This window comes from Thermomyces dupontii (genome assembly GCF_041956625.1).
Source record: "Thermomyces dupontii strain NRRL 2155 unplaced genomic scaffold VTN31scaffold_1, whole genome shotgun sequence".
Taxonomy (NCBI): Eukaryota; Fungi; Ascomycota; class Eurotiomycetes; order Eurotiales; family Trichocomaceae; genus Thermomyces; species Thermomyces dupontii.
The window spans coordinates 1778353-1792992 of NW_027192307.1; the positions used below are offsets into that span (position 1 = coordinate 1778353).

General features: G+C 51.6%; 7 protein-coding genes across 7 annotated transcripts; 5 read left to right on the plus strand and 2 right to left on the minus strand.

Annotated features, from left to right (window-relative positions):
- Positions 1-181: 181 nt before the first annotated feature.
- VTN31DRAFT_653 (uncharacterized protein) lies at positions 182-647 on the plus strand (the record flags this gene model as incomplete). The annotated part of the gene is made up of 3 exons (XM_069407150.1): positions 182-251; positions 309-485; positions 553-647. 3 exons carry the CDS (start codon positions 182-184, stop codon positions 645-647), a joined length of 342 nt encoding a protein of 113 aa, XP_069263509.1.
- Positions 648-1283: 636 nt separating this feature from the next.
- On the minus strand, positions 1284-2480 carry VTN31DRAFT_654 (uncharacterized protein; the record flags this gene model as incomplete). The annotated part of the gene is made up of 2 exons (XM_069407161.1): positions 1284-2288; positions 2340-2480. The coding sequence occupies 2 exons, from the start codon at positions 2478-2480 to the stop codon at positions 1284-1286; spliced, it is 1146 nt and encodes a 381-aa protein (XP_069263510.1).
- A 536-nt stretch (positions 2481-3016) lies between these two features.
- Positions 3017-4260, plus strand: VTN31DRAFT_655 (uncharacterized protein; the record flags this gene model as incomplete). The annotated part of the gene is made up of 3 exons (XM_069407172.1): positions 3017-3223; positions 3277-3311; positions 3366-4260. The coding sequence occupies 3 exons, from the start codon at positions 3017-3019 to the stop codon at positions 4258-4260; spliced, it is 1137 nt and encodes a 378-aa protein (XP_069263511.1).
- A 543-nt stretch (positions 4261-4803) lies between these two features.
- On the plus strand, positions 4804-7269 carry VTN31DRAFT_656 (uncharacterized protein; the record flags this gene model as incomplete). Its single annotated transcript, XM_069407183.1, has 1 exon — positions 4804-7269. One exon carries the CDS (start codon positions 4804-4806, stop codon positions 7267-7269), a length of 2466 nt encoding a protein of 821 aa, XP_069263512.1.
- A 1450-nt stretch (positions 7270-8719) lies between these two features.
- VTN31DRAFT_657 (uncharacterized protein) lies at positions 8720-9845 on the minus strand (the record flags this gene model as incomplete). Its single annotated transcript, XM_069407194.1, has 3 exons — positions 8720-8833; positions 8895-9779; positions 9837-9845. 3 exons carry the CDS (start codon positions 9843-9845, stop codon positions 8720-8722), a joined length of 1008 nt encoding a protein of 335 aa, XP_069263513.1.
- Positions 9846-10420: 575 nt separating this feature from the next.
- Positions 10421-12024, plus strand: VTN31DRAFT_658 (uncharacterized protein; the record flags this gene model as incomplete). The annotated part of the gene is made up of 11 exons (XM_069407205.1): positions 10421-10563; positions 10620-10705; positions 10761-10809; positions 10873-10954; positions 11009-11030; positions 11078-11158; positions 11215-11314; positions 11364-11414; positions 11463-11529; positions 11587-11773; positions 11840-12024. 11 exons carry the CDS (start codon positions 10421-10423, stop codon positions 12022-12024), a joined length of 1053 nt encoding a protein of 350 aa, XP_069263514.1.
- Positions 12025-13521: 1497 nt separating this feature from the next.
- On the plus strand, positions 13522-14088 carry VTN31DRAFT_659 (uncharacterized protein; the record flags this gene model as incomplete). The annotated part of the gene is made up of 1 exon (XM_069407216.1): positions 13522-14088. One exon carries the CDS (start codon positions 13522-13524, stop codon positions 14086-14088), a length of 567 nt encoding a protein of 188 aa, XP_069263515.1.
- Between the last annotated feature and the right edge of the window lie 552 nt (positions 14089-14640).

The window sequence follows — 14640 nt, forward strand, 5'->3', positions numbered from 1 at the left end:
TGGATTTCGGAGCTGGAGATCAACCGATCTTCACGCTGGAGACGTCAGACCGTGAAGGCTTCAAAGTTGAAGCTGGCCGAGTGAAATCAATTCCAAACTTAACAGCCTACAGCCTGCTGCCGCCCATACTAGCTGGATGTATAGTTGATTGCTAGACGTCAGCCAGCGTTTTCCATAGCCAATGTCTTCCTCAACATCTGCCATTTCGGCATATCGCCAACTCCTCCGGGCAACCCGCATTGCCTTCAAAGGTTCGTCCTACCTCATTCCCAGCTTTTGACATGTGAATCTGACATGACATATTGCAGATGACTACCGAACACTCTTCGCCGCTCGCGCGGAGGCCCGGAAGCACTTCGAGCAGAATCGGAACGCCGGTGTTGATGCGCCGATGAAGATCAACGACGCATTGGAGGCGGCAGATATGCTGCGGCGGAATATCGTACAAGGTGTGCGGGATGCCGAGGATGAGAGCGGGGTTTGGGGTGCGTCATGATCTCCATTGTATCTGAAAGTTCATCTGGGTTTGGTGCTAATGAGGGTTTCCTGCAGAGCTTCGGATACATGATGAGATTGAACGAGGGGATAATGATACGGTTCGGATCGGGAAAAAGAATGTAAAGGTGGACAAGCCGTGCTCATCATGACCTCGGTCTGGTCAGGCGAGTGGGCTTTACGAGTTGATTTTGCAGCACTGTACGAATATGGTTGGGTCAGTCGGCGTTCAGTGAGGACATGAGATTGGAAACCGAGCATCATTCTTTGAAGATATCAGCAGATTGATAAGGACAGAACCTCTTGAAGTGCATGTACATACATAATGTTGGCAAAATGCCCATGTATTATAGATTCGGCTGAGCAATCATCTCGACTAAGTGAGCTCATGAGCATGAATTTCAACGATGACCTTTGGGATAGCAGGAAGTTGAGAGGAATAGGAGATAATCTCGGGCACAGGAATTCCTGTAATCATCCGAAAGAGAAGCTAGCCACCAGCTATGGCGGATCCAGATAGGAGCAACTGGCATACCGGTAGCTGAATAGTTTGGGCTTTGAGAAGGACGATGTGAAGCCAGCTCTTGTCGCGGATTGTAGTGTGCACAACCTGTACACTGGCGTAAAAAACATCAAAGCACGTATAGTGTCTGACATGAAAAATTGATTACATGAGACAGACTGGTATTCCGATCATCCTCATAACCCCTTGACCCAGGACCCTCGAAATATAATACACGAACGCCCGCTGAAACAAAGCACCCATAACCCAAACGAATCGAATGAAACTAATCTCCAGACAAACTGGCATACTGAACCGGTGCGCTTCCCGGCGGAGGCGCCACTGCATAGCTCGGTTTTGGTGGTTTCGGCGCAGCAGCGTCGCCGGCCACGGTGATGGCCTTGCGATCAGATTCGCCAGATGTGACAGCCGCAGCCTCTCGGCCTTCGCGCGCATTTCGTTGCCGCTCTTCCAGGCTCATCGTGTCGAGCTGTCTTGGCTTGCCCCATCGGACGCGGAGCGGACACCCTTTGATGACAGCCCGGCCTTTACAATGCATAGCAGCTGCTTCTGCGGATGCACGGTTTGTATAATTTATGAACGCGCAATGAGCACGATGCGAGCATACAACTGATCGCAGTTGACCGAATTGGCTGAAGAAGTCGCGCAGCTCATACTCGGGGAGATCGTCCTCGACTCCGGTGACGAACAGAGACATGATCTTTGGATCTGCTGGTGGGTTATAATCGGCGGGAGACGGCGGTATTTGCGCTGTGCTCGGGAAAGCCTTTCCACCCCGACCAGCGGCTCGTGCGCCACGTCCAGGTAGTGTTCCTCCCCTCCGGCTCTCGGTGGTACGTACAGGGCCCGGTGCATTTCCGTACGCGCTCCGTCTTGGCTCTGATGAGTCCTCGATTTGTTTTTGTTCCTCCTCCTTCGATTCCTCAAGCCGACGGTGCTTCTTGTAATAGGGTTCGCTGTGTGCTAGCCGCTTGAGCAATTCTCGAGCTTTCTCATCCGTCTTCTCGTACGCTTCCACAGCACCACGACCTTCTTCGATTTCCTTCTCATGCTCCTGGGCATAGTACTCGCGGTTGATAGCGCTTTGCGGGCCTGGAGCGACCATCTTGAGTGCGGCATCGCGAACCACAATCGGCAGGCCGAACGACAAATCCAACATGCAGCACTGGCAGCAGTTCTTCAGACGGGCACAAGTGAGGCAAATGTTGGTTCGCTTCGTACGGGCAGTGCGATCGGCTTTCCATCGAAACAGCGTGAACGGCCGAGTACACTATGTGTATTAGCTGGGCCTCAATATTGACGTGGTGTGGCGTCAACTTACGATTTTACATTCGGCGCCATAATCCTCCTTCAACATCTGAACATAAGGATTATCCGGAAGACAGGACTCGCAAACCGAGGGGAAATCCGTGGATTCCCAGCCAGATCTGTTCAGATCCTGTTTGATCTGTGGCGGCGGCATTTTGTACTGAAGGAGGGGGCTCGATGGTAAATTGTTTTCCCAAGTTGGACAGATCGCAACGATGAAGACGTTCGGAGTACTCCGCAAGGCGCAAATCAAAATCCAGCCACCATGTGGCTAGAATGTGGCTTGCATTTTATCACGTGATCCGCGAGTATTCAGGCGGACCCTCGGCCTTTGAGTGGCCGGATCCCAAGGGGCCCGAAAGCTATCAGCCTACGCATCTAGTACTTGCCAAGCACCCCCTAATGCACTCAAAAAGGTTAAGCTGCGTTGAACCAATCAGCGCGTGTCTTGTCCGGAGCCCTCGGCGTCCGAATGAAATTGCCCCTGGCAAGTTCAAGTTCCTGGGCAAAGTCCAAGTTCAATTGAAATTCGAGCATTGCCGACTTTCTCCTCGTCAATTGCTCCATCGCGACTAAATCTCTCTGCGATTATCGGAGACAGAGAAGATTACGAGGTCGGATCACTTTTTCAATTACTCTCCCTATCACATTTCGACAACGTCAACGTTGCGATCATTGTAAAAAGACACAATGGCGCCGGGAAGGTTGTTGGAAGCGGAGGATCATCAGCGGGATGCTGAATTCGCCCGCATCATGCACGGGAAATCCTTGGACAAGCAGGGGGGTCTTGCGGCCTTGCGTGCCAAAGATGCAAAGGCTCAGAAGGCAGCCCTCGATGAGTACTTCAAGCATTGGGACAACAAGGATGCCGAAACTGAGACTGAAGAGATTCGGGAGGTTCGTCTCCGGGACTCACACATTCTTGGGCGCTGCTGCTGACTGGGTCAAAGTCCCGACGCAGAGAGTATGCGACTTTGACGCGACAGTAAGTCACTCTCTATTTCGGTTATCACTGTTCCTCTGACTGAGCATATGGCAGTTACTACAACCTTGCTACCGACTTGTACGAGTATGGCTGGGGTTCTTCGTTCCACTTTTGCCGATTTTCGTACGGCGAACCCTTTCGGCAAGCCATTGCGCGCCACGAGCACTATCTGGCACACACCATGGGCCTCAAGGAAGGAATGACCGTCCTTGATGTGGGCTGCGGCGTCGGTGGTCCGGCCCGGGAGATCGCCAAATTCTGCGGAGTGAACATCGTCGGTTTCAACAACAACGACTACCAGATCGAGCGTGCTACTCGTTATGCTGAGCGCGAGGGACTCTCGAAGCAACTCAAGTTCATGAAGGGTGATTTCATGCAAATGCCTTTCCCTGACAACACGTTTGACGCCGTTTACGCGATCGAAGCAACTGTTCATGCCCCTAGTTTGGAAGGGGTTTACAGTGAGATCTTCCGTGTCCTGAAACCCGGCGGTGTCTTTGGCGTCTACGAATGGCTCATGACCGACGCCTACGATAATGATAATCCGGAGCATCGCAAGATTCGTCTTGGTATTGAGCAAGGCGATGGCATCTCCAACATGGTGAAAGTTTCCGAGGGCCTGGCCGCTTTCAAAGCCGCTGGCTTCGAGTTGCTGCATAATGAAGACCTGGCTGATCGCGATGACCCCGTGCCGTGGTACTACCCGCTAGCCGGATCCTTCAAGCACATGCAGTCTATCTGGGACTTTCTCACCATTGCGCGCATGACCTGGTGGGGACGTGGCATTGTCCACCGTTTCGTTGGCACTTTGGAGAAGTTCGGCCTTTTCCCACAGGGCACCCAGAAGACGGCCGACAGCCTGGCACTTGCCGCTGATTGCCTGGTGGCCGGTGGTGAGAAGAAGTTGTTTACACCGATGTACTTGATGGTTGGGCGGAAGCCGCAATGATTCTTTTGTCTGTGTTGTTCCTGACGTGTTTTCGAGCATGTACTGTAGATTGTCACCCGTCTGCCTACTATGATATGCTAATGCTAATTTCGCGATGATGGACCACAGATAGAAGCTTAGGGTTAGGGTTGGTGTTTTCTTTTGCTGGTGGATCGCAGGTGACGTCATCCAGCAGAAGTCGCACGTGGCTCTGTCGCTCCCGCATTCAAACTCGCAAACGTCACTCTTGGATCTCAACCATGGGCACCTGCAGAGGCACTCTTGGTCAAGAATACGTTGTTAGGAGGGTGGCCTTGAAGCCATGAACTCATAGATAATGTTGAAGAATGGCTGAGTAAGCCATGATTCATCTGGCCACCGCCACGACGCCGATCAGGGCAACTGCCCTGATCGCTCCTTCCGTAGCGAATAGATCCCGTGTTCATATTATGCAGCTTAGCTGAGCACAAGAGAAGAAACTCTCCGCTGCCCAGTATTGCCCGCTGTCAGACTATCGTACTGCCAGGACAACCCGGGATCTCACAGCCTGCCCCTTTCCCTTCCATGTCCGATGTCAGTCGGGAGCCTTCCCCCAGCCGGCTGTCGATGGGCTCGCAGCATAGCGACGAGACTCTGCGTGGTGAAGATGAGGGCCAGGCGGAGCCCGCTCAGCAACAGCCGCAGCGCCCTCGCGTTCGCTTTCGCTCCCTCGTTGAACAGAAATCTGCGGAGGAAGACCATCCGACAAGGATCGACCAGCAGAAGAGTCAGCACCGCGACTATCCCCGCCCACCATTTGCACGCCCTCCGCTCCCAAATCGCGATGATCCTTCCTATGCCTCGGAAGACGTTACCAATGCATCCATCAATGACCGTGCCACGGACGGAGCCGCAGAGGCCAGGCCGGAGGAACAACAGCGCCAGCCAGAACAGAATGTGAGCAACGGTAAACGCTTTCGGAAGTTTACCTCGATAAGAGATCGGGCCCGTGCTATCGCGACCCGACTTGGGCGGGAGGAAAACGAGGGAGATGGTCTTACGTCGACCATTCGAGACACCGATTGGGCCGGCGACGGCGGTGTGCCCTTGTCAGACTTTACAGACAATCGTGAGAAGACGGACGATGATCGTAGACGGGATCAATCGCAGGCAACTTCGGAAGCTCACCGGCTGGTTCGAGAACTGACCCAACATCGTAAGGGCCGTCGACGTCGGCCGCGGCCGAGACAGCCGGCAGACTCGGGACGGACGACGCCAGTCGATTCCGACCCAGAAACTCTCGAATCTCGCGTGCGGAGTGCCGGTGGCGGGGGTATTCTGGCCAATCTTTTGAAGTTATACGGAAGCACCATGAATCAGTCCACCAGCAGCCTGACACAAGATCCCGGCACGCCCATGTCCGAGCCGGAGTCGGGGAGAAGCACGCCGGGCTGGGCCACTCCGCAGTCTGGAACATCAACACCCAGGAAGCCGGAGAAGTTGAAGTGGTACAAGAAAAACCAGGGTCAATCGGTCAGCTCGCTGGTGGGCGCCGCGAATAATTTGAGCGCTTCTGCCTCGCCGCGGCACACAAATGAACTGCTCTCATCAGCAGCCAAGCGTCGCAAACAGCCCGGCAAGCCACGTCTCGAGGAAGAGATTCGAGTAACCGTTCACATTGCGGAGATCATCTCCCGGCAGCGTTATCTCATGCAGCTGTGCCGGGCCTTGATGAAATTTGGCGCACCCACCCACCGATTAGAAGAATACATGCAAATGACTGCAAGGGTTCTGGAAGTCGATGCGCAATTCTTGTATTTGCCGGGTTGTATGATCATGTCCTTTGACGATCCGTCAACGCGAACGACGGAAGTCAAACTAGTTCGGATAGGTCAAGGAGTTGATTTAGGCCGACTAGCCGATACCCATCGTGTGTACAAGAACGTTGTCCACGACGTGATTGGGGTGGACGAAGCGACGCAAGAACTCCAGGAGATCATGAACCGCCGCCCGAAACATTCCGTATGGTTTCTCGTGTTCATGTACGGTTTGGCCAGCGCAACGGTGGGCCCATTTGCCTTTGGCGCCCGTCCGATTGACATGCCCATATCCTTCCTCTTGGGATGCATGCTTGGGTTCATGCAATTGGTTCTAGCAAAGAGATCTACTTTATATTCAAATGTCTTTGAGGTTTTTGCGTCGGTCGTTACTTCGTTTCTGGCACGGGCGTTCGGCAGCATACGATGGGGCATGAAGGATGGTAAACAGCAGTATCTTTTCTGCTTCTCCAGCATCGCGCAATCTGCCATTGCTCTGATTTTACCGGGATTCCTGGTGCTGTGCAGCAGTCTGGAGTTGCAATCACATCAAATTATCGCAGGGTCTATCCGCATGGTTTACGCCATTATCTATTCTTTGTTTTTGGGCTATGGAATTACTGTTGGGACCACCATCTATGGGCTTATGGATGCCAAAGCCAATTCAAATACCGAGTGCCCGCCGTCTCCAATTCCCAGCCCGTATCTGCAACGGTTTCCATTCGTCATTCTCATGGCATGCTGGCTTGTGATCATCAACCAAGGAAAACTGAAACAGGGCCCCGTGATGGTCACGATCGCCTTCATCGGCTACGTCGTCAACTACACCTGCACAAGGAGACTTGGCAGTAACTCCGAGGTTGCCAACACCCTCGGCGCCTTCACCATTGGGGTGCTCGGGAATCTGTACAGCCGTCTCTGGCACGGTCACGCGGCCACGGCAATCCTACCTGGCATCTTTGTTCTGGTGCCTTCTGGGCTGGCTGCAACTGGCTCACTGGTCTCGGGAGTCACTTCCGCCGATCAGATTCGAGGGAATGTCACGGGCTATCGTAATGAGACGGCCGGTGGTACTCCCGCAACCGATGAAAAGGGATTTACCGGTGATACCTCCGTGTTCAACCTTGGGTTTGGCATGGTCCAAGTCGCGATCGGAATCACAGTGGGACTGTTTTTGGCTGCCCTGGTTGTCTATCCATACGGGAAGCGACGGAGTGGACTGTTTAGCTTCTGAATACATGTAGCGTCATTCTCTCTTTCACCGGTAGATATTCATATAGATGGCATCAAAAGTGCCTGAATTGAGTGGATGACAATGTCACCATTCTCACGTGATCATTCTACCCTAACTTTAGGTTAAGGTAAACTGCCCTCAACGAGCAGAGCGTCGAGATAGAGATGCGTAGATGGGCCTATGTTGACCTTGATCAAAAGGATGAGTTACGTCTATTCCTGTAAAACCTAAACTTTGACCAAGACGTGGATCCTGTCTTGAGCTCGATGCCACTGACAATTCACGAATAAGAAAGATGTCGAGGTCAATCTGTCAGAGCACGGCGATCATCAAAAAGGAACAGATTCAAGAGATGTGTTTTTCGCTATCTGGTGATGCAAGCGATTGGTAGTTTCAATGTCAAACCGGGAATGGACTGTACTATCCCTTTATCGCAAAGAGGACATGCAAGTCTGGACATCAATGCTAGAATGTCATCATTGCAGATCCAAGCAACGTTGCCAAAGTCCATTCCTGATGATGGCAATGAAGATTTGCATAAACCAAGATTGTTAAGTGATTTCGATGGGCAGAGATGGTTGAGACGGAGAAGAAGAAGAAAAAGAAATCAGTACTACCAGGTGGTGGTGTCATGATCTCCCGGTGAAAAAAGAACCCAGCTACATTCGTTGCTGGAAAAGCTGAACCTCAACTAACGGGGTCCGTCATCTACCTACCATGTCCCAACCATTTACCGAGTGCGGAACCACTGACAAACTCGCGGTAGGGTCTTCTTCTGCTCAGTCTTCCAAGCGTAGTAGGATGCTCGGAAATCCTTAAAGGTCACGGATTTCAAAGGCCTCGTTTTCCCCACTAACGGGGGATGCACCTATACATAGTAGTAGATGTGGTCGGCATCACAAACCGGGCATGTCTATTTTTCTGTCGAAAAGATGGATTTGTCGATGCTTGTGCGGACTATCTTGTGCTTTTGATGTCCAAGTCTATGCCAATCAAATGATGATGGCAATAGGATCAGGGCTTAGTATCATCTGCGTAGCCGAAACGTGCTTTTCTTACCATTGTCCCAAGGGAGAATCTGTAAATGGCTGATGTCACCGTTTGTTCTGCTGCCTTCTGAAGCTCGTGGAGTGTCCAACTCGTTAGCTGTGAATGGCTTATCGACGTCTAGGTAGGATTATCTGGACATATTTGAAAGGACACACAACGCTTGAGATACTTTACGTTTTAGGACTCTATTCATGCAGGTAGATAGTGTAATTCTGTCCGGAAAGTGATACTCGCTTGGTAGTGTTTCGAGAGTGGAGATACTTACTTGAGTACATTTCGGGATTGTCATGGGTTGCGCCCTGTATGTCAGACACGGACCTGATGATGAGTGGAGAGTTGAATGAGATCGTTTTGAGACAGGACAGTCTCTCAAGGCCTCAAACGTCGAGTACAATGTCGCTCAGCGATCATTCTCATCCAAAGGCAGCATTTCAGGCAGCGGTCCTGCTGGAATGATGATCTCCCCTTGGAATCCATGATTTCTAAGATATGGAATTGTATAAAGGCGCTTATACTGATGTAAACGTTAGCACTTTGTGTGTAGCAAATTTTTTTTTTCTCTCACGGCGACTTACGATGGAGAGCGCCGAGGTCTTCTTAAACGCCCCATGGGTAGTTTCCGACTCATCCCAGTACAACCTGCGCAACCATTTATGGATATTCGGATACTCATACCGAATCATGCGCAGGTTGCACCGAAACACAGCAAAATACGCGACATCGAAGCGCACAAATGTCGGGAACAGCCGAATGTCCGCCTCGGTGATATGTTTCCCGAACAGGTAGGGTTGATGATCCGGTGAAGCGAGATGGGCCTCGACGCGGTCCAGCGCCTCAAATACACGGACGACATTCTCGTCGTATGCGGCCTGCGTTTCAGCCAATCCGGCCTTGTACACCCCGGTGTTTAATTGATCATTCATCCACACAATCATCGTGTCGACCTCGGCTCGAAGAGGATGGGAAGGGGGCGGATAATAACCCCCGAGCGGGTGCGCAGACTCGCGCCGCTCCGGGGGTAGAAGATCGTCGAACTCGGTGAAGAACATCCGCATGATCTCGGCACTTTCGTTGTTCACGATTGTTTCCTTCTTCCGGTCCCAGAGGACAGGAACGGTGTAGCGGCCCGTGTAGTTCGGGTCGGCTTTGAGGTAGAGGTCGCGGAGATGCGTGAAGCCATACAGCGGGTCCTTCTCAGCCCTGCCGTCCCGGCCGGAGAAAAACCAGCCGTCGGGCCCGAGGTCATGGTCGAGAATGACGAGTTCGACGATGGACTCGAGGCCTTTGAGGGTGCGGACGATGTTTGTCCGATGTGCAAAGGGACAGCTGAGGCTCAAATAGAGGTAATACCTGCCTTTTTCTGGGGGGAATTCCGTGCCTGGTTCGCGCGAGATTGACGAGCGGAAGCCGCTCGGCTTTTGGCGGGGTGGGTTGTCGGCGTCGTTCTTGGTATCCGATCCCTGATGAGATCAGCACAAGCTGCGAACAGAATAGTAGTGACGGGAGGAACTCTGTACACTTGACATGATGGAGATGTGCCGTACTGGTCTCTATAGGCGATATGTACATACTGTGGAGGCCTGTCAGATCCATCTGATAGGGACCCAGAATATGTAACTTAACTAAAATTCTCCATTTCCTTCCCCGCATCGGATCTCCAGCAATCTAGATCATGCTAAGGTACTAGAGTACAAGTGTTCAATCGCGAGAACAGATTCTGCATCAAAGGCACCCGATCTTAGCTATCACGCCCTAGGACAAAGTATCCCGGGGTATCAAAGCTCAAGAACACCAGCGAAGTCGATTCAATGTAGCCAAAATCCCCAGCGAGCGTCATAGTATCAGAGGCGAATTGTAGGTACATACTAGTACGAAAGCTCACCAGGCCCATGCGACATGAATGTGGAGATGAACTGTGAGAACGGAGCAAGCCCCACGACCAGGATGAGTGATGCTCCGTTATGATTTGCCGAGGAGCTTTGGACAGATTGACTCGATGAATGGTATATAAGTGTCCCAGAATGAGTAAATTCAAATTGAGTTCGAAAAGAATCACGGAGTTTGGTTTTGCTCGTCAACTGTATCTCAGGGTTCAATCACCATGGCAGCCATCCCCCAGACCCAAACGGTCGCATGGGTAGACACTCCCCAGGCCGGCGCACAGCTGCGCATCCGGCATGATGTCCCTGTGCCATCGATCGGCCAGGGGGAGGTCCTAGTCAAGTTGGAATACACGGGTTTCTGGTGTGTCAATTTCGCCTTCTCTCGATTCAAATACTAGCTAACGTAGTGTTCAAAAGCCATTCCGATGTCCACAATATCCGCGGCGACCTGCCCATGTCCACGCACATTCCAGGCCATGAAGGCATAGGCGTCGTTGTTTCTGGTTCGTTTCCCTGATTTGCCGCAACAGAATCTCGGGTTCATTTGGATGCAAATAGTTGGGCCGGGTGTGTCGAGTGATATGCTTGGAAAGAGGGTCGGGATTAAGTACGTTTCTCGCTCCCACCCATGCTGCCAATATGAGCGAAACTGACTTTGGGGTGATAAAAGGTGGACATTCAGGGCCTGCAAGAAGTGCGGCGTGTGCGAGTATGCATACATACATTGCCCGAATCAAGACAATTCTGGTCGGGTACGTAATTTCCCCCCGAGATTAGTTATACCCAACATTGTCTGATGAAAGCAGAACGTCCCAGGGACATTTCAACGTAAGTAATCCTTCCCGGGCCACCTGTACCCGATCTAAAAGAGACAGAATATATCGCGTCTCCTGCCGACTTCGTTTCTCCAATCCCTGATGGCCTAGATCCGGCGGCTGCGGCCCCGTTGCTCTGTGGTGAGCTTGGTTCTAAACTTCTGTCTCCTCATGCGGCCAATGATTGACGATACCAGCGGGCGTGACGATGATCGGAGCGCTGAAGAAACTTGATAATTTGTGCAAGAAAGGCGATTACGTTGTGATTGTGGGCGCCGGAGGGGGCCTCGGGCATTTGTACGTGCCTCACATTGTCCAAGCGCCTTCTTCCTCTAACCGTCAACAGGGGCCTCCAGATCGGCTGCGCAATGGGATATCGAATGATCGCCATCGACAGGTGAGCTCTTCATATGTAGATTTCCTGTCTGCCCGCTGACGCTCGCAGTGGGAAAAAGAGGGAACTCTGCCTCCAATCTGGAGCGTCTGAGTTTGTAGATTTCACAGCTCCAGAGGTGATCTCCATTCTTGAAGCGGCGGTATAAGAGAGAGGGAGAGACTGATTCCTGCAGCCGGAGAAACGAGTTAAAGCCCTAACAGGCGGCATCGGCGCCCCCGCAGTCGTCGTCGTCGTCGGTAACGCAGCGGGTTATAACTTGGGGTTGCAGCTCCTGCGAGCTCAGGGAGCGCTGGTCTGTGTTGGGATTCCTCCACTGGATTACAAAATTTCCCTCACGCCACTCACTTACGTCAATCATGGTAAGTATTCGCGACGATGGTGCAAATGATGGGGAGTGTTCATTGAAACACTAACTACTACCTCAGGGTATAAAATACTTGGAAGCGCCGTCGGGACGGAAGACGAAGTCCAAGAACTATTCAAGATGGCTGCAGAGGGCCGCGTATCGACGCATTATGAGGTGTACGAGTTTGAGCGGGTGAACGAGGCTTTGGATAAGCTGGAGCGGTATGAGGTGGATGGCAGAGTTGTGCTCAAAATTCCACAGTAGACATCGGAGTTGGGAGTCCAAACTTTTAATAACTGGAGAGAGATATCCGATCCAACATCAGTCAACCTAACTGCAACACCAGGGCAAGTACTGAGTTGGTCATTCATGAGGCTCGAGGGAAGACAAGTGATGGAAAGGGGGTGTGCAATTGGGACTAGTTAACAAGTTGCATGGTCCTAATTCGGAAAAATGTCGGCCCGACTGTGTCCCGGTCTGCACCTTTTTTTTGTGGGTTTTCGTTCCTGAACCTTTTTCTACCTCTTCAACTTCTCCCATCACTCCAGGACGATCGACATTCCACACTTGAAGCGCTGTATCTAACCCAATTTCGAATGTGAATCAGTTGTTGCTCAGTATTTTTCTTTTTATTCTTTTTTTCCTTTTTCATCTCAGCAACGACCAACCAGTTTACACTATCATTGATTCGATGGTACGTCAACTCGGCTTCGATTGCGCATCACTGCATCGTCTACATCAGTCGCAAGCCGACCTCTAGTACCAAGAACAAATGCTGTGGAGATGCATAAGCGTCTGATACTGTTGATGTATCTGATGAAAGAAATCCTCCGACATGCTGGTGAAAGAACGAGGCACTGTGACATGGCCATGATATTATGGTATGGCGGTGTTGCTGGACGGACATCTTTTTACCTCGTGTTCTGGAAGGTTAGAGCAAGGATCTTGTCCATCCATAGTCAGATTCAAGAGTAGCAAAGCAATCCCTATCATGCGTCCTATGATCAAGTCATGCATACACGGCGACAATCCTGACTTCAGAAGTACAAAATCTGATAACAATCAGTGAGTCCTCCAGCTCGACAATGATTTGTACATAGTACTCGTAGTAGCATAGTGATTACAGTATTCGGATAAATTTATCCGAATACTAGAATCTACTTCGAGTTTTCAGACATCGACAAGAAGGGTATAGTCGTGTTAGGTTCGACGCGCGCCGGACACACACTCCTACCATTATTTAATTGCTGCCTCTCTGGCCATTATTCGTTTCTTCATCTTCTTCACACCGCTGAACACGGATCCCTGTTTCGAAACAGCGTCCCGACAATTTCAATTGTCCTCATACGAAGCACTGCCTCAATTATTCCCCCAAAATGAACGCAAACGCCACTCCCACCCCGAACAACGGTGCCGAACGCGACTCATCTCACCTACCCCTACCCTCATAGTGGAGGAAGTGGTCGGTCCTGAAGGAACTCTCGCGTCTGAGTCTCAGGAAAAGAAACGGGCCCGAAACTTAACGGAACAAGAAAAACTTGAAGTCTTTAAATACATGATCAGCCGTTTCGAGGACTATAAGACTTCGGGGAAGAGGGGCCCCAAGAGTGGATCCACTAGGGAGGATTGGTGGAAAGACATCCGCGATTATATATATCGGGAGTCAGGGAAATGGATCTAAGATCCAGCTGCCATGGTCAGGAAGGTGGTTCGAGACAGAAAAGACGAACTGCAATACGCGGCAAAAGCATCCGGTGCCCCATGGAGTTCACGGACTATCAACAGGCGGTGGACGAATGGATGACACTGACTGACGACGTTGAAACGGCCGAAAGGGAGGAAAGAGCGGCAAGGAAGGCTGCTGAAGGGGCAGCTAAAGAGCAACGACGAAAAAGGAAAGAAGCTTCAAGAGCTGCCGCCAGGGCTGCGCTCCAACAGGAACGCGACCAGTCAGAAAGAGACAGAGAGATGATGATGACGCGGCGTTCACACCGTCGACAGGAGGAGTCTGACTCTGAAGACGAATACTACTCCTGCTCTCCGCCGGAAGATGAGTTTCCTGAAGAATCCGAGAGCGTGAATTCCGGAGGAAGTAAAGAGTTCGAGCAGCATGAAGAGTCTCTTTCGCCTGCATCACAGGCGCTTCAACGCGGTCGACAGAGAAATTCGTCGCCTGGGACGTCCCAGGTTATGTCTCAGGGCCTCGCTTCTGACCCTCCAGCCGTTGCCTCTCAGACCCCCCTCCGAGCTACCACTAGGTGTCAGAAGAAGAGGCGTCGGACTCAGCAAAGACTCGATGAAGGCTTTCATGACATGTTTCAGAGCTAACGGATGCGGTAAAGGCAGCCTTGACTGCCCATGCGAATGCGAACGCGCAACAGCCAGATGGAACAACCGAAGCAAGACTCGACCGAATGAGACTATCGAGATTATTCAAAACGATATTGCTGCAGTCAAGCAAGTGCTATTGAGGATTGCTCACAAGATGGAGAACTGCCTTGGTGAATCGAGCCATGTTCATATTCATGATCGGAGTTTTCTCGACACCAAGACTCCACCGAAGTCAGCTTCCTCCAGAACCTAGAAAACTACGCCGAGGCCAGAAGCCACACTTTCTGGCCGGAATGGGAGAAGGCGATGGATCGCGAGCTGGATCAGGTCCACAAACGAGGTGTCTTCAAAATTGTGGAAACGCCGGATCATGAGGAGATCCTCCCCTTGACCTGGACCTTTGCTCCAAGTTCGATGATCTGGGCTTCCTGATCAAATTCAAGATTCGCCTATATGTCCGAGGAGACCGACAACTACGTTCCCTCCTGGACACACGCTTCGCGACACTGGCTCTCCGGTACCACCGTGCCCTAATGGCCGTCGTGGCCT